Consider the following 27,241-nt stretch of genomic DNA (forward strand, 5'->3'; position numbering starts at 1 on the left):
TCCAAATTCATCCCCTTAATCCTTACACTTTTTGAACATCCATTCTTCCTCGTGACTTTTTTTTTTCTAAAAAAATCAATCCTTCTTCTATTTTTAAAAAACTGAGTAAGTTTTTTCTTCCCTCTCTTCCTCTTTTCTCACATGTGTGAGAAACCCCTACTTCCATACACCAACCTCATGATCTCTTTAGGTTCTCCAATGTGTCCTCCACTCTTTCACACTTCTCACACGTTCTCCATCGTTATTCAAACCCATCACTAATGAATTTTTTTAATTTGAATGGGGTCAAACTAAAAAATAATCAGCTTTTACGCTTTTAAAATGCCCCCAGCCCCTATTCCTATGACTTAGGGTGTTAAAAATGTATAAAAAAGGTGAAGATGACTTGAGAAATCGCATATGAATACAAGACAATACTGACTTCACATAACACAACGTTACATCCCCTATTGAACATATTTGACATGTCACATTTACTGAATTTACACATCATCAATCACACATTATATCTACATTTCTGACATACACCAATTATTTGATGCCATATTAACACTTCACAACACTCACACATAATAAATAACCTTACACTCTCCATACACACTAGGTCACCAATACAGGCATACTAGATATAGATACAAAAATAGTCCAACATGATAAGTCAAATAGTGAAAGCGATTGAATGATACAAATAAAAATCATGTAATCATATCCATCAAATATTATCATACATTTCTATCTATAATTGAATTCTTAGAAATAAATGTTAGCATAAAATATACATTCATAAGATCCACATATGATCATAATAATTAGCCATATAAGCACAATGGATCATAATAATAACTAGATCACATACATCATAAGAAGTCTCTCATCAAACCATGTAATTAATGACATCCATATAAATAAACTATGATCATCCACGAATATGCGTAGCAATAGTGCTTAACTAGGTATCAAATCAGAGTCCTATAACAAAAAGTAGTTACATCATAAATAAAAAAAGTCTTAATGTCATATCAAAATGATCAAAACCTTTATAGGAGTAATCTCCTTCTAGGGGTGAGCATCGGAAATGCCTTCAGCATAGATCAAAATACCAAACTACTCTTTATGAAACTACTTTCACAACCCATTGTTCAATCTTTTCGACCTATGGTAGGAAATTTAGTAGGAATTCACGCTCAAACAAATAAAATTGTAGGTCTATGGAGTCATTAGTCATATAAAATATGATGTTTTGTTGACTTACATAATTAAACAGACGTAAACTTGTAATACAAAACATTTAAAAAAATAAATAAATACTCGCGTCCCTCTCCTACTTGATGATCTACAACAGGAAGATGAATGTTTCCTGGCTAGGACAATCAACAAACTAAAATCCCTAACATGCAATTAGTTAAAATGCTTCTAAAGCTAGATCGAATTTATTTCAGAATAAAGCTCTGATACCAAGCAAAAATCTGGGGATAGTATTGGGAGAGCTATATCAGTCTGGATAAAATAGGCTAAAGACACATTACACATTCCATTAATCTTCATGATTAACTTACAATACAACACTCGGTTTGTCGAGCAACCATGAATGTCAAAGTGCATCCACTATGCAAGCTGGTCATAGAACATGAAATATAAATGGAAAGATTTTAAACTAATAGATTACATTTATTATATGAAAAATAATTTAGTTGTATTTTTTGTAATGTTGGATGAAGAGATTTTGGACATTGTCTATTAATAGGTCTTGTTGTGTGCTCCTTTCTTAGTGAGAAAGGCAATAACAATCTTTGTTTCTCTGGAGACGTATTCATCTACTAGAATAGAAGCTCGTTTACCAATTCTAAGAAACAATTCTTCTGTTGATCTCTTGCATCTCAAATGAGCTTCTATAATATTTTCAAATGTTGCTCTATAACTGTTGGCTATAAATTTTCCAAACATATTTGCATCACCTCTTTCGGAATCTGTCATACAATATGTATGAATTCCTTCTAGAGTTTTTACAAACTTTACTACAAATGACCCCTCTTTCTTCACAATGCTTTCCACTTCATCTGAATTTGGACCAAAATAAGGTATCTTAAACGATTCCCATTTCTCCTTTTCAACAATACCCTGCCAACAATAAAATTGCATTACATATTAGAATAATTACTATAAATAGAACTTAAAATTTTATTTTTTATTACAAGTTTATAATTACAAACTCTATAATCTTAAATGTCACTCTTGTTTACATTAAGAAGGTAATGTTATGTTGCTATTTGTGAGAAGCATCCAATCTTGTTTCCCATAGATTGGTAGCCTTTAAGCTAAGCACTCATATGATAACCATTCAAGTTTGGGATTTGAAATCATAAAAAAAAAGGAAATAAAAGATGAGATTCCATGGAATTCGTGATCTATTATCATTGAGTAGGAAGTCTCATGAAGCATGAAAAAAATATGCTACAAGATTAATTGAAATCTTTTTCTACAAAACAATAGCTCTTATCTTTTAGGACTGGAGATTTCAGCTGATGAAATTTTCATCCAGCTAGGAATTGTCCCACTAACTTGGAAAATATTTTTGTGACTTGTCAATCATCTCAAATTTTAGATTCCCACAAGAATACAAAAGAAAGAAAGAAAAAATAGATGTTTATTTATTTATTTTTTATTCAAATATTCACTAGCTTCTCTAAATTTTAGAGCATAAATTTTTAAATTAAACTACACTATTAAATTTATGAGATAACCAACTTAAAAATATTCCTACAAATTCTCAACAACATCAACTATTTTTTTTTTAATAAAACACCCTCCACAAAACCTTACCTAAGAGATAAAATTACAAGAATTATAGAGAAACAAACAAAGCAAGAAAAAATGAGAGAGCATTGTATCAACCTCGTTAACTAGTTCCTCAAATGCGCATTCTATTTGGCGCGCAAGAAATCCACATGGGCCTTGCTCCTCCATTATGTGGGTTCCTTCACTACGACCCGGCAGAGATAGAAACATGCATCCCCCATCAACGATCTCCTCTGCCCGGGCCTTTAAAAACGCTGTGAAATCTTTATCAAACTGCTGTAAATACGCAGCTCCCACTGATTCCTCACAATCGCCTGAAACGTACACACGAGGAGAGCTTCTCTGCTGAACACTCTCTGGCACCTGCATTTATCTTATCATCAGACGACTACATCAAATTCATGAATAGAAAAGTTATAGTTTATTACTCACCTGGGAAAGCCAATGAAGACTGGTAGAAGAGTGACAGAAATGCAGGCTTTTCCGTGGGAGTAGACGTCTGAAATGTGATCCACACACAGCCGCTGCAATATAAGACCTTCCAGCTAATGGATTGTTATCACCATCATTATCAACATCAGAATATTCTGGTCTGTGGGGAGGCAACATTCGAAACGGTGAATTGAAATCATTAGAAGGAAGGTCGATGAAATACACCTCAAATTCGGGCATCTCATGTTCCTCAAACGAGCTTTTCACAGCATTGACAATTGTGTTTGCCACCACAAGAGTATTTTTCCCAGTACCACAACCGAAATCTGCTATCCTAAATATCCCTCCCACATCAGACATCAATATCATATTCTCATAAATGGCCTGCTCCAGAATTGGTTTCACAGCTTGAAGCGCGTTTAGCTGCACCATGAAATTTTTCAAATACAGTTTTCACATAATTTTTTATAGTTGAAAGAAAAGAGGTTAGAATGGAAATGCGCGTTGTGTACCTGAGCTGAAGAGGCTTTGGCATAGCTAGATTCTCCATCTCCACCCTTCATGCCAAGCACATTCTCCATCTCCAGGACCGGTTTGGATATGAACAAGCTCAATCAAATGAGGGCTCAATCAAGCTGAATACACGTTTCATATTAAGACTGGCATACCAAAAATTCAAAGCACGTTCATGACCAAGTGTTAACATTGTCATTATAGATATTTCCAGAAAAAGCCCTGCCCCTACTGCCATCTAAAAACTATCTGTGGAAATATGAAATGCTGTTTTTGTGAATTGAATTTGAAGTATGGTTGAATAAAGGTTTCCTATTAAACTGACCTACCAAAAACCAAAAATTCAAAGCACGTTCATGAACAAGTGTCAACATTTATAGCTGTTAATTTTTCAAAAATTCAAAGCACGTTCATGACCAAAAATTCAGAGCACGTTCATGACCTTTTTCATTGCAGGTGGCCTCCATCATGAATAGCTGTTAATTTTTTTTATTTCAGGTGAATTAAATTTAACATGACTTTTTGGGCATTTTGCAACGTGTTGGGAAAATTTGGCATTTCACAAAATATATCAAGTGATAAAGTAAGATATTAATTTGAAAGAAAATGATTATTGGAAACGTTTTACTAGACATAAGATTATATTTATTTCACATTTTGAGAGGTACGATTATAATTAGAATAATCTTTATAAATATTATATTATATTTATAAAAATGAATTATTTTTAAATTATTTTAACAAATTTAGAGTATGGTTAACAATTTAATTTTAAGGTTGTGGTTTTTAAAAATATTATAATTTTTTTTTTCAAATTTTATAAATAAGATTTTTATTAAAATTTTAATAATTTATAAAAATTATATAGATTTAATTTTTTCCTTATATCATATAAATAGTTTATATCATATTTTAGTGATGAAATTTATATATCTTTGTCATTTTTTATGTCTTATATTTTGTAATGTGTTTATATTTATAATAACTTGGTGCCAATTACATCATCAAGCAACAATTTAACTTAAAAATTTATCCTTAAAAAATAATTGCTCATGTAATATTTTATAATATCTATAGCATGTCTAATAAATTATTATTATTTATTTGGCTACCTAACATCATATTGAATGTCATTGTTATGGCACAATCAGTCCTTCCCTTTTTAACAGAGCCTATGTTAAGATTTATTTCAAAAGCATGGTCGTGTCAGTTGAGGCTATTTATAGTTGCCTTCAAAAGTAAGGAGAAACTATATTTATGTTTTTCATCAGGATAAACAGGTTTTGAGGGGACCAAAAACCCCATACAACAAGTTTGAAGGGACTTGAAACCCTTGGAAATCACACAAATCCGGAACCAACCAACACTAAACAGATGCCAACAAGATTACAAAGATATAACAATACAAGCCATGATGGTAGTACTAATAGATCTAAAACAAATAGTAGATCTCAAAGATAGAGAACAAGGGTTTCTCTGGCACCCTCAGCTAACAAGCTTGGTTATCCCAGACAGCCTTTACCTAAAGCAAAATCATCAGCAGATCGTCAACAAAACTTGATCCTAACATAAACCAAAGATTGGCTAGATTGGGCCCTTAAAAACTATCAGCCTAGCCTTGAAGAGAGAACAATACATAGGGTTTTTCCAAGCTCCCTCAACCTTAAGAGTAGGTTTTATAGGGATCCCATAACCAAATAGGGTTTTGAAAAGGCTCTCAAAACCTCCAGTCCAAAAAAACTTGGAAAGCCTTCAAGCATAACCAGCAACATCCAACTCCACCTCAATAGGAGTTAGGTCACCTCTAGCAACATCCATCTCCCCCTCCATAGAATATAGGCCCAACTTAGTAGGAAATGCTAGATAGGCCCTAAGATGCAAAATATAGATCATGAAGCATCAAGCCATAGCATAAGAAAATCCAAGAGGGATTTTAAGGGTTCCCTGAACCCACCAAACAAACATGGAGATAGGGTAGAAAAAATAAACCCAGACCCTTCTATGAATAGACCCATGAAGAAAAAGATAAGGTACCTCAACGAGCAACACAAAGATCAACAATTGAAAATCCCCTTCAACCCTTCTCTCCACCTCAATAGGAGAAATAGTTACCACAATAAAATATGAAAAAAGGCAGATTGACCACCCCAAAAGTTCTCTAGCTGCAAACAAAAGTTGAACCAATCCCTCCCACCTAATCTCCACCTCCATAGGAGAAAGGGTCCCCTTGATAAGACTAAGAAGAGAGAAGTCTGAAAACCAAAGTCTCCAACCACAACCCAACATAAAAAAATCCATTCCACCACAAAAGAAGACCAACACATCTTCGGAAGACCAACAAAATACCAGAGAAGGCTAGCACTGGAAACCCTCATGAAAGGGAAAGCATGAATAAAACTAAGGGAAGCTGCCAAACCAAACAAAATATCTAGGGGCCAAGCCAAACCCCGCTCCAAGCCTCCCAAAAATGCTGAGAATCCCCAAAGGAAGCAAAAAACGACAAGGGAAGGCATAGACAACAACAAAGAGGGGCAAAACCCCCCAATACCAACAACTAAGAAACCATCACCAAAAAAAAAAAATTGCCAACAAATGATGCACCCTCCAACCTGCCAAAGCCAACACAGGTTACACTCCCAGCCATGACCACGCGGGAAGACAACAAGCAGACAGAGCCCAAAGATGCGACAAAAAAGAAACCAAACTCATGGGGAAGCAAACAGGAGATAAAGAACAACCCTCCAAAAGAAACCTCAGCCTCCACCATAACAGACAGTAAATCACCGCAACCATCCACCAGTACTCCACCTAATAAAGATCGGGAGAAACCAAACAACCTTGAGGCACCGAAAAGAAAGCCACTTGGGGAGGCCTCTCCAAAAAAGACCTATATCTCGCTATCATCATCATCTTCAGAGTTGGCTTCCACCTCCCCTGAAGAAACCCTAAAACTGCCACTCCCGCTCATGGCTCCGGGTCTTGATCCACTCCACTATGAAGTTAACTACGAAGTTAGAAACTATATTTATATTTTTAACAACTATATGATAATAAGTTTTAGAACTTTTATAATAAAAATTATATCACATAAACTTTGACTTATATTAGCTTCTATTTAATTAGTTATATTATAAATTTTACTAGTGAATATTGCATAACCATAAGCTTTTATGTTTATTTATTTATTTTATTAGAATATTATAATTTAACTAAAAATTTAAATTTAATAAAAGGTTCACCACATCATCCTTTATATAAAATATTATTATTCGTCTTCAAAAATTAGTCAAGAGTGAATCATAATATGTCATAATGAACTTCCAACATGTTATACCTTAGTCATTTTATTACAATCGTGTACTTCCATAATTTTAATGATATTATAACATAACTTTAACTCAAAGGAAATCACTAATTCTCTCATACTATGTTATCATGTTGTGACTATCATTTTTATTAACTCCATTTCTAAATGATGTGAAAAATATTTAAATGCTAGCCTTTATCGTTGTAAACGATATCAATTTTAAATATGGTGGTATAAATCCTAGTGCCTTGATGAAGTATGTATTCAACTAAAAATGGAGACAAAATCTCCTAAGTTGAATGTGGTGATGCAAAAATTTATGTTGTTGTAAAGTGAAAAATTGGATCCTAGTGACTCCCCACCTAAGAGAGAGAAAGGAAGCCACTAGGATGACTTTCAGTTGGGAGGAAATTTACATTCAAAAGAGGGGTTGAATCTGCTAGATCCAAATCTGAGGGAAACAAGGATGTGAATTCTAAGTGGATTGCAAGTGGTTGAAGTGTGATTTACCATTTTTTGTAAATGAGAAAGTTCACATATTGATTATGTGAAAAATAGAGAAGAAATGAGTGACATGAGATGCTACCAGTTTGGGATCTTGCTGTAACTTTGGATCTGAGCTAATTAAACTAATGTGGATCTGCCCTACAAATTTAGAGAAAAGTGATCAGGACCATGGCAGGAATGTAGATGGTCCGCCACAAAATCTGTGAAACGAAAAGGGTTCTTTCATCCCTGCAAATGAATCTAAAATCTGCAATTACAATGGCGCACCTACAACCTACACACATAAAAGAGAAGAAAGGGGGGTTGTTGATAGGGGTTTACCTCAGCCAAAGCCCAGTTGAGGAATCAACCTAGAAAGAAAGTAATTGCTTGTAGATCTGTAACTTTGTTGATGATGATTGCTTTGCTTCTTGAATGTAACCACAAGTGTTGTATGAAATTGCATGTAACATGACAAAACCCTAACACACACACATGCTTGCAAATGAATGTTGTAATATTTCTCTAACGGATGAATGAAGAAGACTTGAATGCTTGATGATGACCTTTAAATCCTGTATCTCCTCCTTATGCTCTCTATCTCTTCTCCTCTATCCTCCATCCTTGAATGAGGGTATTGAATTCGCTTTTATACATGCCTCAATGATTAATTTTCAACCGCTGAAGGTTGACAAAGAGGTATAACAAACCCCAAAGACAAGGAGTGCATAGGAGATCGGGAAACCCACACATAAGACCACCCTAAGAGGTGGGGATATGGGAACCATGCCACTGTCCTAGGGAGACAAGGGCACCACACCCCTGTCACCAAGGTGAGGACCGCAAATGTGGTTAAAATCGAAGGGGTCACAATTTTATGACACTACAGTTGTGAATATCAAAACCCTTCTTGTTGCTAATATATTGTGTTGTGTTCTTATACTACTATAAACTAAAAAATAAAAAAAGCATTAAAAAGTGTAATTGTGTGTTAGCTACTACACTTAGTAAGGTTTAGGAGACAAGTTATGCATATGAAATGGTTAGTATATTCTAGAATTATAATACAATGGAATATTATGGTACAACATATTTTTTGAATTGCAAGTTGAGATACAAAACTATAATTTAATGTGATAATATCTATGGGAATCTTCAAGAAAATAAAAAAAAGTTTGGCTTGATATAAAATTTATCCTACAATGTAGGATGATCTTGTATTAGAAACTCTAGGTTATTTAAAAATTTAGTCTCTTTCTCATCATTGGCTATATAGAAAAAAAAAATCTACCTTAATTTTAAAAATAAAATCATATATTCTAATAGGCTTTCTTTTTAGCTGACTGAATGCTCCTCATACTTACTATTTTACTTCTTTACTCCCTACTATACAAAATCTCTTCCCTATTGTCCATTTGTTGTTGTAGATTTTGAATTAGGTATAGATATTGTTGTGGCATTTGACTAATGCATAGTACTACTACATCCTCCTCCTTTAAACATTGTTCATCATATTGATATAGCTACAAAATTTTAAATACTGTAGATTTTCCCTATCATTATAATAAATCAACTTGATATCTCTTTCCAAAATAAATTCACTTGACCTATTTGTGAGTACTAAACATCTTCAACTTTGACTTATTATAATTCCTCAATATGAACATTTCATTTTTAAATATATTAGCATTTCTATTCAAGGAAAGAATCCTTGGGTCTCTTTTTACCTTGTGTCTCCTTGATAAATTTTTTCTTAGATCTACTATTCATCTTCCTTAAGTGAGTCTTTAATTTTTTGTGTAATTCTTTCAGTTTTATAGAATTTCTTCAAATTTTACACTTTCTTTCATTTCCGTTTTTGCTATAGCTTCTTAAAGACACATTCATAATATTAATGTCACATGTAACCACGAATGTTGTTTCTAATATATTTTTGTTTAGTAAATTACTATACCTATATCTAATCATATATCAAGATGATTTTACATTTTCTTTTGTACTAGAAATTTTAATAGGTTAGTTGAACCCACATTTGTAGCTTCTATTATTCCATCATTCTATGGATGGTATACTAAATTAATTTTTTATTTTTTCTTTATTTTCTTCTATAATTTATTCCAATTGTAACCAACACAATTATGTCCCTATTAGAATGTAATCTAGAAAATTATGAAACTTCATAAAGTCACTAAAAAATAAGTCACATATATGTACCCTACCATTATTTCTCTTACATGAAAATAAATATGCCATTTTAGGAAATCTATCAACAATTATAAATATTGAATCATACCCTTCTTATGTTCTTAGAATTCCTAATACAAAGTACAATAATTTATCTCCCTATGGTCCCTCTACCACTCATAACAGTTTAGATACACAAACATTTTGACTAATTCAATATAAAAGATGACAAGTCCTAAAAATTGGATAAATTTCCTAACATTGTTGTACACTTTTTTATAGAAATAGTTCTCACTTACTATGTATGACATGTTTCTTTATACTTCAAAGGACCATGATAATGTTGAAATGTTGAAAAAAAATTTTGCCGTCTTTCGTTGATGAAAACCGACATTGTAATAAAACCCTAAAAAAGGCCAACTTTGTTTGTTGCCCTAAAAACACATGTTATAAGCGGCTGGGATGCTTAAGGCATTGTAAGGTTGATGTACCTTTTTTGCTGGATAATAAGAAAGATTGGACGGCTATGTATGGTGGACGTAACCCATTCTGGGTGAACCACGTTAAATCTCTGTGTCCTGTTTTATTTCTTTATCTTTTGTATTTAAATCTGCATATAATTGTTAGTTCATATTTGCTTCGAATCTGCTTGAAACCCTAACAATTGGTATCAAAGAAAGGTTTTCTATAAATTGACAGGACTTTCAGATTTGAGTGGGAGCAATTGAGGATTCCAAATTCAAGGTCGAAAAGTTTAACGGCTAGAATTATCAGTTATGGAAAATGCAGATGGAGGATTACCTGTATCAAAAGGATTTGTGGCGGCCATTGGAAGGAAAGGCAAAGAAATCGACCACAATATTAGATGAAGAGTGGGACATTTTAGATAGAAAGGCACTGGGATCTATTGGATTGTGCCTTGTGTCATCTATAGCATTCAATATAACAGAAGCAAAAATGACTGTAGATTTGATGGAAACATTGGCTAAGTTGTATGAGAAACCCTCGGCTTTGAATAAGGTATTTCTTATGAAGCGTTTGTTTAATTTGAAAATGAGTGAGGGAGGATCTGTAGCGGAGCACTTAAATGAATTTAATATAATTACCAGTCAATTGTCTTCGGTAAAAATTACCTTTGCAGAAGAGGTTAGGGCTCTCTTGATTTTATGTTCTTTGCCAGAAAGCTGGAATAGCTTGGTTATGGCTGTAAGTAACTTTGTCTCTGGTAAAAATACTTTGGTATTTGATGATATTGTTGGTGTTATCCTAAGCGAGGAAATGCGAAGGAAAAGCACAGGTGAGACTTCAACATCATTGGGTAGTGTTTTGAATGTGGAGAACAGAGGAAGATCAAAGGAAAGAGGAAAAGGCCCTAGGAATGACAAGTCACGAGGGAAGTCAAAGAAAGGACACTCTCAATCTAGAGGAAAGAAAGATTGCTGGTACTGTAGAAAGCCTGGTCATCTAAAGAAAGATTGTTGGTCTCAGAAAAATAAAGAAGGTGACAATAATGAAAATGACAGTAAGGAAGCTAATATTGCAAGTAATACTTTACAAGATGCTTTAATCTCATGTTTGGATAATGTTAATGATTCCTAGGTAATAGATTCTGGGGCTTCATTTCATGCCACACCCCATAGAAAATATTTTCTAGATTATGTTCAAGGTGATTTTGGATAGGTATATTTGGGTGATGATGAGCCCTATCAAATTGTTGGAAAAGGAAAGATAAAGATCAAGTTGCAGAATGGTAATGACTGGTTTTTGCAGGAGGTAAGACATGTTCCTAATTTAAGAAGAAATTTAATTTCTGCAGGGCAACTAGGTAGTGAAGGTTGCATAGTTACCTTCTCAGACAGTATGTGGAAGGTCACTAAAGGATCATTAGTAGTAGCTAAAGGTGCAAAGGTAGGCACATTATCTCTATGTACTGGTAACACTTACGCTACCTTAGCTGCTACAGATAAAGTTACTGCAGGGACAACAACAATAAATGTTGGAAGAACAGATTCGATAATGTGGCACCATAGGCTTGGGCACATGAGTGAGAAAGGGATTAAAATCCTTCACTCCAAAAATCTATTACAATGACTAAAGAAGATTGATTTCAAGTTCTGTGAAAACTATGTTTATGGTAAACAGAAAAGAGTCAGATTTCTCAAGGTTGGGAAAGAGAAAAAGAGTGAGAAGTTAGAGCTTGTACATTCAGATGTATGGGGACCAGGTCAGGTATCATCTCTTGGTGGCTCTTGTTATTATGTTATTTTTATTGATGACTCAACTAGAAAAACATGGGTATATTTCCTAAAACAAAAATTAGATGTTTTTGAAACTTTTAAGAAATGGAAAGCTTTGGTTGAGAATGAGACAAGAAAAAAGTTGAAGTGTCTCAGATCGGATAATGGAGGTGAGTATTGCAGCAAAGCATTTGAAGATTACTGTTCCTTAAATGGGATTCAAAAGCAGAAGACAGTTCCAGGAACTCCACAGGAAAATGGTGTGTCAGAGAGAATGAATAGGACCATCATGGAACGTGCGAGGAGCATGAGATTGCATGCTGGATTGCCCTTACATTTTTGGGCAAATGCTGTACATACTGCTGTCTATTTGATAAATAGAGGACCTTCAACCCCTTTAGATGGTGGTATTCTAAAGGAGGCATGGACTAGTAAAAAGGTAAATTATTCTTTTCTAAACACTTTTGGTTGTGAAGCTTTTGTCCATGTTGATAAAGAAAACAGAACCAAGCTTGATGCTAAATCTCATAAATGTACCTTCATTGGATATGGGATAGATGAATATGGCTATCGGTTATGGGATTTTGAAAATAAGAAAATAATTAAAAGTAGAGATGTTATATTCAATGAGAAGGTTATTTATAAAGAACAGATGTAGGAAAAGAAGCATGAACAGGACAAACAAGAATATGTGGTGTTGGATGAGATTCCTGAAAATGAAATGCCACAGGTACCTGATGCTCAACAACAACAGATTGTCCCACAAACTCATGCAAGTGTTAGATGTTCTACAAGGACAAGTAGACTCCCTGAAAGATTTTCTCCTTCTTTGTATTCTATTTTATTAATGGATTCTAGTGAACCAGAAGAATATGAAGAAGCAATGTAGGTAGATGCCAAACAATAGTAGCAAATAGGCATGAAAGAGGAGATGGACTCCTTGATGAAAAATAAGACTTGGGACTTAGTCCCTTTACCTACAGAAAAAAGAGCCTTGCCTAACAAATGGGTTTATCGACTGAAGGAGGAGGAAGGAGGTCAGAAAAGATATAAGGCCAGACTTGTGGTAAAAGGTTTTGCATAGAAAAAGGGTATAGATTATGATGAAATATTTTCTCCAGTTGTAAAAATGACTTCAATTAGAACTGTACTTAGTCTTGTGGCTACAGATGATTTACATCTTGAACAATTAGATGTCAAAACAACTTTTCTCCATGGAGATTTGGAGGAGGAAATTTACATGTTGCAACCATAGGGATATGAGGTCAAAGGTAAGGAGAACTTGGTGTGCAGGTTGAAGAAAAGTCTGTATGGCCTAAAGCAAGCACCCTGACAATGGTATTTAAAATTTGATAGTTTCATGGCTGAACACGGTTATCATAGATGTCATTTTGATCATTGTGTATATTTTAAGAGAATTGATAATGGCAGTTATATTATCTTGTTGCTTTAAGTTGATGACATGCTTGTTGCTGGGTCTAACATGCAACATATAAATGATCTTAAACAGAAATTAGCTAGGTCATTTGCTATGAAAGATTTGGGTGCAGCTAAGCAAATTCTCGATATGAGGATTACACAAGGTAGGAAAAATAGAACCTTGAATTTGTCCCAAAGTGAGTATATAAATAAGGTGTTGAAAAGATTTAACATGCAGGATGCAAAAGCAGTTAGTACACCTTTGGCTAGTCATTTCAAATTGACTAAGGAGATGTGCCCAAAGTCATAGGTAGAGGTTAATAAAATGTCTAACATCCCGTATTCATCAGCTATTGGCAGTCTCATGTATGCAATGGTATGCATGCGGCCAGATATTGCACATACAGTGGGAGTTGTGAGCAGGTTTATGAGTAATCCAGGTATGGAACATTGGAATGATGTGAAATAGATTCTTCGGTATTTGAAAGGAACTACTACAAAGGCATTATGTTTCAAAGGATCTAATGCTGGTCTAAGTGGATTTGTTGACTCTGATCTGGCGGGTGATATTGATTCATAGAGGAGTACTACAAGGTATGTTTTTACTATAGGGGGAACTGCAGTCAGTTGGATTTCTAGGCTGCAATAGGCTGTTGCACTTTCAACCACTGAAACTGAGTATGTTGCTACTACAGAAGCCAGCAAAGAGATGATTTGGTTGCAATGTTTTCTGAAGGAATTAGGTTAGACACAAGAGGATAGCCCATTGTATACTGATAGCCAGAGTGCCATTCATCTTGCGAAGAACTCTTCTTTTCATTCAAGGACAAAGCACATTCAGCTCAGGTACCACTTCATCTGTACTATTTTGGAGGAGGGTCAATTACGGCTTGAGAAGATTCACACAAGTGAGAATCCTATCGATATGTTCACAAAGGTAGTTCCACAGGAGAAGCTGATTTCTTCATCAGTTTTTGTTGGTCTTCTTGATTGATAATTGTGGAATTTATACTAGTCAAGTCCTAGTGTTTTATCCAGCGGATGTTGCATGTACAGTGGTGTCGTGTAGTATCAGTCTTCAAGTGGGAGATTGTTCAGTGTGGAGCTTGGTCAGTCTCCAAGTGGGAGATTGTTGAAATGTGGTGACTGATTAGCAAATTACTGTACACTCAGCACATATCCTGGAATTTTTTTTTGCCATTTTTCGTTAATGAAAACTGACATTGTAGTAAAACCCTAAAAAGGCCAACTTTGTTTGTTGCCCTAAAAACGCATGTTATAAGTGGCTGGGATGCTTAAGGAATTGTAAGGTTGATGTACCTTTTTTGCTGGATAATAAGAAAGATTGGATGGCTGTGTATGGTGGACGTAACCCATTCTGGGTGAACCATGTTAAATCTCTGTGTTATCTATGTCCTGTTTTATTTCTTTATCTTTTGTATTTAAATCTGCATATAATTGTTAGTTCATATTTGCTTCGAATCTGCTTGAAACCCTAACAGATAAACCACTACTATCATTTTACTAAACCACTATGAGTGACTTCTCTCAAACACCAAATTATTTTTTATTTAGTAATATAATAAATTAGGTCTATCCATCTCACACATGATCCATGCCTCAAATTAATTAGGATCAACTTCATACAAGTTTTTTTAAGTTGTTAAAATCCAAATAATTGTGCTCTCATATGTATTGACAATTTTCCTCCTATTAAATTTACTAGCAACAACATTTTCTTTTAACTGACTTATATTTCAACTTAAATGTATAAATTACATACAATCAACCAATCTCATGTATCTCCAGTTCAAATCACCTTGACTACTTAAACATTGTAGTACACCTGGTGATTAATTTAAAAGAAAAAATCCTTGTAAAATCAATAATTTCCCCATATCTTCAATCGTTAAATTATGACATTAAATTTTTAATAATAGAATAAGTATTTGCTCCTTGCATCATTTTCCTTTTCACTATAAATTGTGTATCACAATAAAAATGGAATATCTTGTCAAAATTTAAGTAGTGTAGTGAATCTATTATCGTTAAGTGCTTCCTCTACATGCTCTTGGGTTACCTCTTTGTAGTCAAAATTTTTTTGTTCTTACTCATCCCCAATATCAATGTGTTCTTCATCAGAAAGGTTTTTATGTCAAGGTTTATCTTCTTGATGTTGAATTTCCCTTCTCTCTTAGGCTCTTATTTTAATAGGAATATGTGATTGTATTGATCTTTGACCTAGGACTAGTGATATGACAATGTATGAGACTCAAGATTAGGATGAAAAGAAAATTAGAGAATGTGGTTGCAGGTATATGACAAAAATCTTGATATGATAAAGATAAATATGGAATAATCTCAAGGATACTGTAGGTCTAAAAATAATTATGCAAGTAAGGCTTCACTTGTGCTATGATGGATAGACACAAGGACAAATGATCAAGAGAGGATATGCTAAAGTAGGAGATGGTGAATTCTAAGAAAGTTACACTACTTCAAGATTCTAATGTGTTCCCTAACTCAAGGATGATGGACCTCAAGTGACAAGGGTGATCAATAACTAATGTTTGATTTTAGACCATAGGAGAATAACCACAATTGTAAGTAAAGGTTTTGCTTGACAAATGATGGATATACAATGGGTATATGACTAAATGGAATGATATAAATATGCAAGGACTTGAAGAGTGAAAACCTAAAAGATCAAAATTGAAGAATGATACCCAAAGAGACTTGGAATGATTATTTTATGAGTTTTCAATTTTAGAGGTATATATTTTGATGTCAAAACAAAGGTTCTATTTTAAAAAGCACCAAATCAATGTTTATTGATGATGTGACTTGTTTATGTAATCTAATTCATCACCAAAGGAGGAAACACATTGAGATTAATATGCACTACATTTGGGAGCTAATTCAGGAGGGCATCATTGATCTTAAGTATTATCCTACATCAGAGCAGATTGCAGACATCTTTACCAAACCCTTCATCGAAAGCATGTACCTTCATTTATGAGATTTTATTGGGACACAATAGGTGTCTACTTCATAAGGGGATTCTTATTCCTTCATTATTTCTCTCTCTATTTAGGGGGGGCTATTCCTCTTATGGGGGTCGTCTTCTTCTTTTGTGGAGGATATATATATACATGGGTACCTAATATAGGCTCATTTACCAGGACCCATCTTTACACTCACCTCAACTACGCTTAAGGGGGGTGTTAGTGTAGGTTTATTATTTTCCTTATGTTAGGGTATATTGATTTTTCCTACAAATATATTATTAATATTTCTTAGGCTACTAGGAGTGGTTTATATGAGGACGTGCAGCGAAATACTTCAGCTACATGTGTAACTCTCCATCTCACATGGGTAGTTGAGTTACACACCCTCTTTTCGCTTGTTGTGCCACCCCTCATAACCACTATTTTGTCATTTCCTAAGTGGGTTATGGGGTAGTTAGGTTTCTCACCCTCTTTTGGCCTTATGTACTAACTTTCTTTACTCCTTTCCTGTCTTCATGTAAGGAGGGTATGCCACATGTTTTGGCATTTACCAAGAAGGTAAAACCTCCCATTTTTTATGCAAAATAGGAGTTATTGCATCCCTTTGATGTATATGCTATTATCTTTCTATATAATAAGAACTATACTCACCTTCACTAGTTCAGTGATAGCTTGGTGAGAGTCTTCTCCAAAATTCTCTTTTGTCTCTATTTTTTCTCTCATATCATATTTATCTTCATTTGGTTATTTTGATCTTCGATCATCTTTTGTTTGGATTTGCATGTGATTTATGATCGACATTAGATCCTGGCTCAGTTCTTGCTTCTTGCATAATCTAACAAAACTCCCAACAATACTTCTATAAGCTATCTCATCAAATATTTCAGCACCATCATTTCTAAAGAACACAACTTCAAGAGATATTGGAGTGGAGGATGACTTACTATCAACCATATCATACTGCTTTATTATATCCTTTGCCTACTTTGCTAAACAAATTTTCCAAGAAAATATTTCATGAGACTTAGGTCTTTCATCTCAAATTAATTCATCATTGCAATTTTCAACTCATCTTTCATCTTATAACTGCTACCCATATATAACATATCATCAACATACAAACTTATAATTTAATATCATTATTTTTTTGTTCGTAGTAAAGGGTAGGTTAACTCTTACATCTCGTGAAGCCATTCTCTTGAAAGTGGCCATCAATCCTAGCATACTATGCTCTTGGTTCTTGCTTTGGGCCATAGAGAGTCTTCTTCAACATGTAGACATGATATTTTTTTACTTCCACTTTAAAATATTATGGCGATTCCATATATACCTCCTCTTTTAAGTACCCATTCAAGAAGGCACTTTTCCTATCAACATGATGTATGCTCCAATTTTCTAAGTTTCTAATGAAATCAATATTATTATAATCTAATGTCTTTCTAATAATGCAAATGTCTATTCATAATCAATGTCATATTTTTGTGTGAATTCTTAGGAACTAGTCTCACCTTTTTCCTTTCAACACTCCCATCATTATTAAACTTGGTCTTGTAGACCCATTTGGTATAAACATTCTTCTTGTCATGTGCAAGCTCTATAACCTCCGAAGTGCCATTCATATGAATTAAATCCATCTCTTTTTGCATTTCTTGCATCCAAACCTTATTATTATATGCATCTTCAAAACTTGATGGTTCAAAATCAACCTTGGTGAATAAAAAAACATTAGCTATATCATCTCTTGGAGTTTATTCATACGCTTGATCTGCACTCCTTTGATAAATATCACCCAATCTTTCTATCTTCCTTATAAAACTTGGACTTTAAGATAGACTTGCACTTGCAATTAAAGAACTAGATGAGGGGCTACTTGGTGGATTTGTAGCCCTTAAAATAGAAACATTAGTGGGATGCTCATTATCAATATCATCAATAATAACTTCATTCAAAATAGATTTTGGATTCTCAATGTGGCTTTTTTGATGATCATAAACTCATGCTTCATCAAAAGTTACATCTATTGACACAATAAGTTGATGATTGAGAGGATTATACAACCTATTAGGATTCCATTCCTCACTATACCCAAAAAATATTCATGACTCCCTTTTTGCATATAATTTTTGTCTATTCGAATCAATTACACGAACATAGCCTAAAAAACTAAAAACATTGAAACAATTAACATTAGGATTTTTTGCATATCAGGCTTCGTAAGCAGTCATCTTTTGAAGTGTACTTATTGGAATACAATTGAGAATATACACTCTTTTAGCTACTACACCTCCCCAACCTTGGTTTGTAACATTCACCATGCCTTTTCCACCACTATAATATTTTCCTTTTAAGCTACTCTATGATGGTAAGGTGTGTAGGCAATGATGAGTTGCCTCCTAATGCCATTCATATCACAATATCTCTAGAAACTTTTCGATCAAAATTCTCTTCCATGATCTATTCTTAAAAATATTATTTTCAACCATTTTTGTTTTTGCATAAGGGCATCATCCTTGGATTTCAAAAAATATACCCAATTTTTTTGTCAGCAGTCGTCAATAAAAGTGATAAAATATGATGTCTTCCCTATATATTTGTTTGAATATGACCACAAATATCTGAATGAACAAGCTAAAGTGGGTAATGGGCCCTAAATGCATTTCCATTTGAAAAAAATTCCCTTTCATATTTGCCTTTAGCACATCCTTCACAAACCTCTTTGTGCTCTTCAACCTTGGGCAGGCAAAAAAATAATTCTTATGAGGTCAGAAGCTTTAAACTATGAATATTTAAATGATCATACTTAAGATGCCATGACCAACTTGTATCCTCATATGCCATGTTATCAAGGTTTCTATTATGTTCACCAAAATTGAATGAGAACATCCTATTCTTTTTCATAGTGACAATTGTAACCACCCTATTTCCCTGATTCTTTCATAAATTGTACATTTCTTATATTAAAAATTAACTTTATAGGTTTTTTTCACATAATTTTCCAATACTTAACAAATTATTCTTTAACTAAGGACTGTAATAAATGTCTTGAACATTAGCGACACATTATTTTATTCATTTTTTTTAGATCCCTCTAAAGTATTCTCCAATAAATTTTATCATCAAACTGGATCTTGGATTTGAAGTTTTCATCCATTTGATTTGAGGAGAGTAATTTCCCCCTTCTCTAAGATCCTCCAAATTGTTGAGGTGTCCCTCAGCCCTTCACAATCCATAGGCTCAATGGGGCATTTTTTTCCTCCTATCTTATATTTAGCAAATCCTTGAAGGGTGAAGCAAGAATAGTGGGTTACAATTATTTAGATGAAGAAATCATACTCATTTCTCTAAAACACAATTTTTTCCACTTTCAATCAAATGCCATGTTTGATCAAACCTGGGTTCAATTGAACCCCTTTTAATAATGATTTTTTTTGAAAAAGTACATTGTCATTTAAAAAATAAGTTCGATGAAAAGGGGCTTCGATCGAAGCCTGGGGTGTTCTATCAAATCCCTTTCTATCAAAAATATGTTCTATTGAAAGTCCTTGTTAGAGGTCCCTCCCCCAAAATCTTATGGTTTCTACAACTATTTAGGTGTCGAAGCTCAAATTGGGTGCTTAAATGGATGAATTTTGACTAACCCAAATGCATCATAGTAGTACTCAAAGAGAGCTTTCCAATGATTATTATTTTTACAAATATTGAGTTTATTACATTTTTTTTTAGATTAACTAAACATAGGTTTCACACCAAACATCAAAACTTTTGAGTTCAACACTTATAGAAAAATAGTAAACAAGTGAAAAAAAATTCTGAAAAAATATCTATGCACTAGGTATTCAATTCCTCTTTCCAACAAAAAAAATTAATTTTGTTACATACACAACAAGTTATGAACTACCAAATGAACATATGTCAAAATTATAGTTAATTCGACTTCAAAACTTAATAAAATATGAAATATCAAAATAATTTTATGAAACCAATTGCAAACATTAGATATGGATTTTTAAAAACTAAATTCAAAATAATCACATTCATATCTATTTTATAAAAACTGTTATGCCTTACCAAATGAGTATCACTCTTTAAAAATGTTGTTTTTTGTAAAATACTATTTTTTGAGGGAGATAGAAAAATGTAAACAAATTGATTCCAAAAATTTTCAAAAAAAATAGTTTTAGAATCTACACACAAAATGTAACAAATCACTAGTTCACATCATCTACAAATTCCTTATGGATTAGCAGTAATAGGTGTTTGAATGTGAAGTTTTATTTGAAAATGAATATTGCAGTGTCAAAGTTTGCAAAAAAGTGTAACCCATTATTGTGGGTTCACCCTGAAGCACATACTGGTTTAATAGAATGTGCAACCAGGTAAGCAACCAAAAAACCTTCCAAAAAACCCAGAAAGTGTGAAAGCAATTATGCATAAGACATCCCCAAACCTCACCATGACATACTCCATGAATTATAATAAATGTACTGCCCATGTTTGAATATAGGGATGTGTGTGACAAGATACTTCCACATATCCTATGAGATCTATCATATCTAAGTACTCTAACATTATCCTGCATGCTCTTTGGTATTTCATGTCATCCTCCCTTTAGTTGTCACCCCCTTGTTGGCAAATAAAATTTCCACCATGTTTGTCTCCCTATAAGAATATGAAATAGAGCATTCTTCAAAAGAGTGGATAAAATATTTTGATAAGTTAATCCATCCTTCTATAGTTGATGAAGCCTTATTATTCCCTTTGAGGTACTGAATAATGTTATTCAAATCCCCTTCAATCCAGACCTATTGTTCAAGGTTGTTTCTAGACTATGATTTCATGCATTTTATTGTTGTGATTAATTGTGTAAAGTTTGGAGTTGTATATTGGATTTTATAATGATTTTGTGTAGCATTTGAGCGCCATTTCTAGAGTCTATTTTTAATATTTCATGATAGATTTGTGAACTATTGTAGAAATCATTATTCGGGTTGTTATAATGCCAATTTTGTTGTAGACTATTTTATTTGTATTTCTAAGAGGGGTTTAAGTGTTTACAAGCTTATTTATGTAATTTTCAATATACCTAATTTCATTGTTTGGTTGCAATTTGCAAACCTGAGTTGTGTCATTATTATTATGGTTGATATAATATAAATTTGCAGCAAGACGCATTACATTTTACTTGATCACTACCTTGTCAAGCTTCTTTTAAAATTTTCCAAGCATCTTTAGCTATGTTTAAATTTGAAATTATTGGAACTAATCTTCTATTAGGAGCTATTTGAATATAGAGTAATGCTTGAGCATTCTCCTTCTTGTCCCTTCTTAGCTATTTCGCCATTGGGTGAGACAAAATTCATATTTGTTGGCTCCTAGTAACCTAATTCAACAACCTCTGGCATATCTTTTCCTTTTAAAAAAGCCATCATTTTTATGCACCAATAATCACACTCTTCTTCTTCACATTCTAGGACATGCAAATTGTAAGAATTGGACATGATAAAATTTTGCAAAATTGCAGCAACAAAAATTGAACCCAAAAGAAATACCTTCTCTGATACAAATTGAAGATTTTTGAGATAGCCCTTTCCTCCTAACCTTATAATTAAATACATATGAAAAAAAGAGGAGAAAATAACAAGAATAAAAATATAGCGATAATTAAAATCACTTTCCCAACCTCTTTACTGATCATTCATTTTTAGATATGATAGCGGAGAAAGTTTTGATTTATTGATGAACTATATTTGTCACAAATAATAGTTATTGAATTTTTCCTTCCAAAACAATACAGAAGATGTATAGAAATAGATTTTGAAGCCTATAAAAATGAAGCATGAATACGTAAAAATAGGGTATGCATAACATGCATTATTGGCTAGAAAAGATAACTAAAGCTCCAGAAAACCAAACTACATCTTGCAAATTAATTCACACTAACAAAAATACTACCCATGGAGATGCACTATTCAACCAATAATAATATTCATAGTTAAGACATGCTAACTAAATCTAAATTTATTGCAAACTATTAAGCATAGCATCTAAGACATTCTAACTAAATTCGTGTGTGTTGAAACTTGATTTTAGCATCAGTTACCTTCACTGAAGAAAGTGAAAAGGATTGGTAGGTGGAATCCACTCTCTTGAATCTTTAAGACATTATCCTAAAAGTTGTTTGAATTGGAGAAATTGGTTAGTAAAATACAAATTTCTCACTATTTCTATAAGATTCCGTACCAATATTCAAATGGAGACCTAGACTCTTTTTATGTCTCTAATAAATGAGCATTCAAATTATTATATAACTAACAACACATTGCATAATATTTATTAAAAAATTAACCCTTTCCTCTCTACAAAACATTAGATGGGTGGCTGCAAGAAGTTGAGTCCCACTTTTGGGTAAAAACTTGAAGTGTTTTCTTTGTTTTTCAAATTTTTTGTTGATTGATGTCAAAATTTGATGCACTTAGAGATTGAATCTCAAAAAACTTCAGTACTAGAAAATGTAGTTCTTAGAGTATACTTTTCAAATATGTAATTTATTTTAATACCCACATGCTAGAAATCCCTTTTTAGTAGGCATGTTTAAAAACCAATTTTTCAAAATGCCTGTTTCAAGACCATACCACACATGTGTACGACCGCCGTTTTTTGATGCAAATAAATGAATTTTTGCAACCTTATGGGAAATGATACCAAAGACACCAAATATTGATTAGAATATTTTTGCTTATTTTTTTATTAAATATATTTTTTTTATTAATTTTGAACTGACAATAAAGTATATTTTCAAAACATCGGGTGTACGACCACCATAGTTTGATGAAAATTTCATATTTTTCAATTTTTTTTTAATATTCAAAAGAATTGTATGTAGATTGATGTCATATAATTTATTTTTCTAAAATCCTAAAAATAAAAAAGTTATTAAAGTTTTAGTGAACCTTGGTATTTTAGGTTTAGGTTTCACTTTTGATTAATAAAGAATACAAAAGTAGTAAAAGTAATCTTATCACTATGAAATTTACATTTCTGAAATCAGGATGCTAAAAACTCTAATGGGTTTTTATTTCGTCAAAAAATTCAATCAGAAAGGCCCTCAAAAAATTAGGCCAATGTAGAAATCTGATGTCATTTTACCTTATTTTTTTGGAGGTCCAAGCATAGGCTTGGTGGGACCAAGCCTATCCTGAAGCAAAGAACAAGGCTAAGGGTTGTTTCCCACCCCTAATTTTAACAAACAGGTGCCTGTTTTAAAAAACGTGCACCCGTTTCATTCAATAACGAGTGCACGTTTCTAAAAAGATCCATTGGGCCAGAATTTGACCCACAAGCACAAATCCCAATGATTGAATTTTTTCAATCGTTTCCTAACAGGTATGATCTATAAAGAGAATTTTTTGATTAATCATTCTCTTTGTTTGTCTTATTGTCGATTTGGTAGGGAGATCGATTCGAATTCAAATTTTGATGTAGCCATGGGATCAAATCAATGCAGGAAGAGGCAAAGGAAGGTTCTGACAACTGAGGAGATTGCAGCAAATAGGGAGGAGGCAATGCATCAACGAGAGAGAAGATCAAGAATGAGACAAGGAGCTTCAAGTTCCGCAATTGTTCTAGAAGAGGAGAACATCAATGAGACCATAAAAGTTGATGAAGAAAACACAATAGAACCATTTAATTCAAGTGCATCTTGTAATCCATTATTGGATACATATATGTCTTCACAACCCTATGTTTATTCTCATGAAGAAATTGGTGATTTAGTAGAAGCAAGTTACTTATTAAATGAAATTCTAATTGAAAATCAAACCCCAAATGAAATTAGAACTCAAGTTCAAATCCAAATTGAAACCCCAAATGAAACTAGATCTCAACTTGAAACTAAAATTGAAACCAAATTTGAAACTCCAAATGAAATTGAAAATCCACCTGCAACTAAAACCAATAATGTGTATGTAGACATGGAAACACTAATTGAAAATGAAACATGTTTGAATGATAATCAAATGAATGAAAATTTTGAAATTAAGTGATGTACTAGATGACCTTCCCGGCTTGGTTTCATGGAAACAGATTAGGACACATGCAAATAGATTATTTAGACATTTTTTTTATAATAAGAAATTTGGGTTTCAATGTTAGTTAATGGTACAACTAATTAAAATGACTAAAATGCAAAAAGTGATGAATAAGTTAGGCTTTTATGTAAAAACCAAGAAGAAGGATGAGTCTTTAAAACAAGTTGTGTCGACTGTTGCTAGCACCTTTGATACAATTGGAAAGAAAAGTCGTTCTAAAGATAAAAATGTGGCACGACGGGCAATAACAATAGCTTTAGTAAGACAAACAACTTCTAATAACTGAATGATGAGTAACACATGTGGAAATCTCTATATTCATTGCAAAAATTTGTCAAGAGTTGTAAAAAGAAGAGTTAATTTTGAAAGTGATCTGGCAAACAAATTGTGGACTTTTAGAGGTAGACTACCAAGGTCTGATATGAAATTGGTGAATTCAAAAATTTGATCAAAAAATTCTGGCATGATAATACGAGAGTATCACCTAATGTTAGAGATGTTTTTAAATTAAGAGTTGGGTCAAAATTTGTGATCCGCATCCAAAACACCTATTGGACATGACTCAAACTGAACTGAATTAAATTTTTTTGGATGATAAGGTGTTAACTATTAGCATTTGTCAAAGGTCTTTTGAAAAGTGTAAACCTTGGTATGTTCGAATTAACAAGGAAATGTAAGGAAGTTAAGTAACGGAAACAACTTCCTACACTAACCTTGAGAGGAGGGTAATGCATAACTTTTCAGATCGTTACAACAGTTACAGAAAATAGAAATAGATATAATAGCATTCATACCACAACATAGTGATTTACGTGGGGAAAACCCTTTCGGGAGAAAAACCCCACATTCCAAAAGCAGCTCAATATTTTATTCAGCAATCAAAAATAGATTACAACATACTTGTAGAGCAAGCTCTTTGCAGGAGTACCACTAATTAGAGATTCAGAGGCAACTCAATAGCCATAAGACTATCTTACACCCAACCTCTATCTCACACACCTCATAAATAGGAGATACAATACAAGAAACCGTCAAACGGTATTACAAAACCATGGGCGAAAACCACCCAATAAGGTGTAGCTGACCTTATCTCCCTTCTAGATGCCCTATGACATGTTAAAGCACACATCAACATGTGTCACTCCCTTTTATAGCTCATTTATGTATCCAATACAAATTATTTTTCCTATTTTAGGAGTACAAACTTCCGGAGGCCATAACTTGAGAATCGGGTGTCCGATTAACGAACCGTTTGAAGCACCGGAAAGCTCGCGAAGTGCTCTATCACCTCGTAACCCACTGCACCAATTATGGCCACTTTTCAAGGCATTTCAGAGCCTCTAAATCCCCCAAAATTAAGTTTAAACATTTTATCGCACCCCTCCAAGATGAAAACTTTAATATCTTCAAAACTAGCTGTGACCTTGTGACGTAACTTTACCGGAATGCTTATCTAGCCAACCAAAAGCTTCAGGGAGAGTTTCGCATCATGTCGTGCTCAAATGAAAACTTACTATAAATAGTAACCTTGCATAAATGCAAGGTTGAGACACCATTTTTCCCAACAGGAAAGAGTCACATGTTGTTGCAAAACTCATGTTCAATTTCGCTACCATTATGATGTATTTCGATATATATGTGTTACCATGCATAGTAATGGAATGTTCCAAGAATGTGTTATAAATATACCACCTAAAACTATAAAGGAGTTTATTTCATGTTTGTTTTGCAACCCACTAAATGAACAAATTTTTCTTTTCAATGCATGTGTTTCTGGTGTATGTGATATATGTGGCAATCTTGCATTGTTGGATGAATGTTTGCATGAAACTCTTTCAAATGATTTTGGACAACAATTAGTTGATGTTAAAAGATTTAAAACTATTGAGTATCCACTGAAGAATGGAAAGGCAGGAAAACAATGTGATCTAATCACTGAAAAAGTTAGTGTTCATATATTTATGAATGAATTCAAGAGTAACATCGTACCTAAATATGTTAAACACACTCAAAATGCTAGATGGCTCGATGGTCAATTTCGAATATGTAAGGATACATTTTCTATTGGTAGTATACTTTCGGTTGTTGACTTTGCAGAGAACTACACACTTGCACCACAAGATGAGGTTCAATCACAATACTACAATTTAGTGCAAGTATCAATTTTTGTCCATATTGTCTATAGGCATACACCAGATAGTATAGAAGAGGATCACAAAATTTTGAGAGAGTACCATTTCTATATGGGTGATAGTAAATTACACTCATTTGAGTTTGTCCAGTTTTGCTTCAAGACCTTTTTTCAGAATTTGAGGGAGAGAGAAATTCAGATGACACAACATCTAATATGGTCTGATAATTACATAGGGTAATTCAAGAATGCTAGAATGTTTTATTGGTTGAGTAGGATTCATAAGAAAACTAATATCGAATAGATGTGGAGTTTTTTCTTAGGCAGGACATGGGAAAGGAGAACATGACGGTTCCGATGCATGTGTTAAGAGAGCCCTTTGTAGAGAGCAACTCAAATTCGAGGAAAAGGCTAAATTTAAAAATGCAAGTGCAATTGTGGATTGGTGTAGTGCAAATTTATCCATAGGATCAAGTCAGAACTCTACAATTAGACGTTTCTTTTGGCTAGTTAAAAAGGAGAATATCCTTCCAAGATATGATTGTGATACAATCAATGGATCAGCTAGATGGCATTCATTTAAGAGTCTAATTCTAACACTTGGACTATATGGACTAGAGAGCTTACATGTTTTTGTCAAT

General features: G+C 33.4%; 1 protein-coding gene across 1 annotated transcript; it reads right to left on the reverse strand.

Annotated features, from left to right (window-relative positions):
- Window positions 1-1,515: 1,515 nt before the first annotated feature.
- On the reverse strand, window positions 1,516-3,880 carry LOC131072274 (indole-3-acetate O-methyltransferase 1). The gene is made up of 4 exons (XM_058008407.1): window positions 3,741-3,880; window positions 3,229-3,651; window positions 2,893-3,159; window positions 1,516-2,118 (listed from the first exon to the last, which is right to left on the reverse strand). The coding sequence occupies exons 1-4, from the start codon at window positions 3,807-3,809 to the stop codon at window positions 1,738-1,740; spliced, it is 1,140 nt and encodes a 379-aa protein (XP_057864390.1). The 5' UTR covers window positions 3,810-3,880; the 3' UTR covers window positions 1,516-1,737.
- Window positions 3,881-27,241: the final 23,361 nt, after the last annotated feature.

Source organism: Cryptomeria japonica, chromosome 5 (assembly GCF_030272615.1).
Source record: "Cryptomeria japonica chromosome 5, Sugi_1.0, whole genome shotgun sequence".
In the NCBI taxonomy this organism is placed as follows: Eukaryota; Viridiplantae; Streptophyta; class Pinopsida; order Cupressales; family Cupressaceae; genus Cryptomeria; species Cryptomeria japonica.

What these genes read in the sequence shown, in the direction of transcription:
- LOC131072274 (XM_058008407.1), bottom strand. Translation starts at nt 3,809, where the DNA reads ATGGAGAATGTGCTTGGCATGAAGGGTGGAGATGGAGAATCTAGCTAT. An exon ending in GTCTTCATTGGCTTTCCCAG is followed by an intron (nt 3,160 to 3,228) that starts GTGAGTAATAAA and finishes AGATAAATGCAG; the next exon opens with GTGCCAGAGAGTGTTCAGCA. An exon ending in TTGAGGAACTAGTTAACGAG is followed by an intron (nt 2,119 to 2,892) that starts GTTGATACAATG and finishes TATTGTTGGCAG; the next exon opens with GGTATTGTTGAAAAGGAGAA.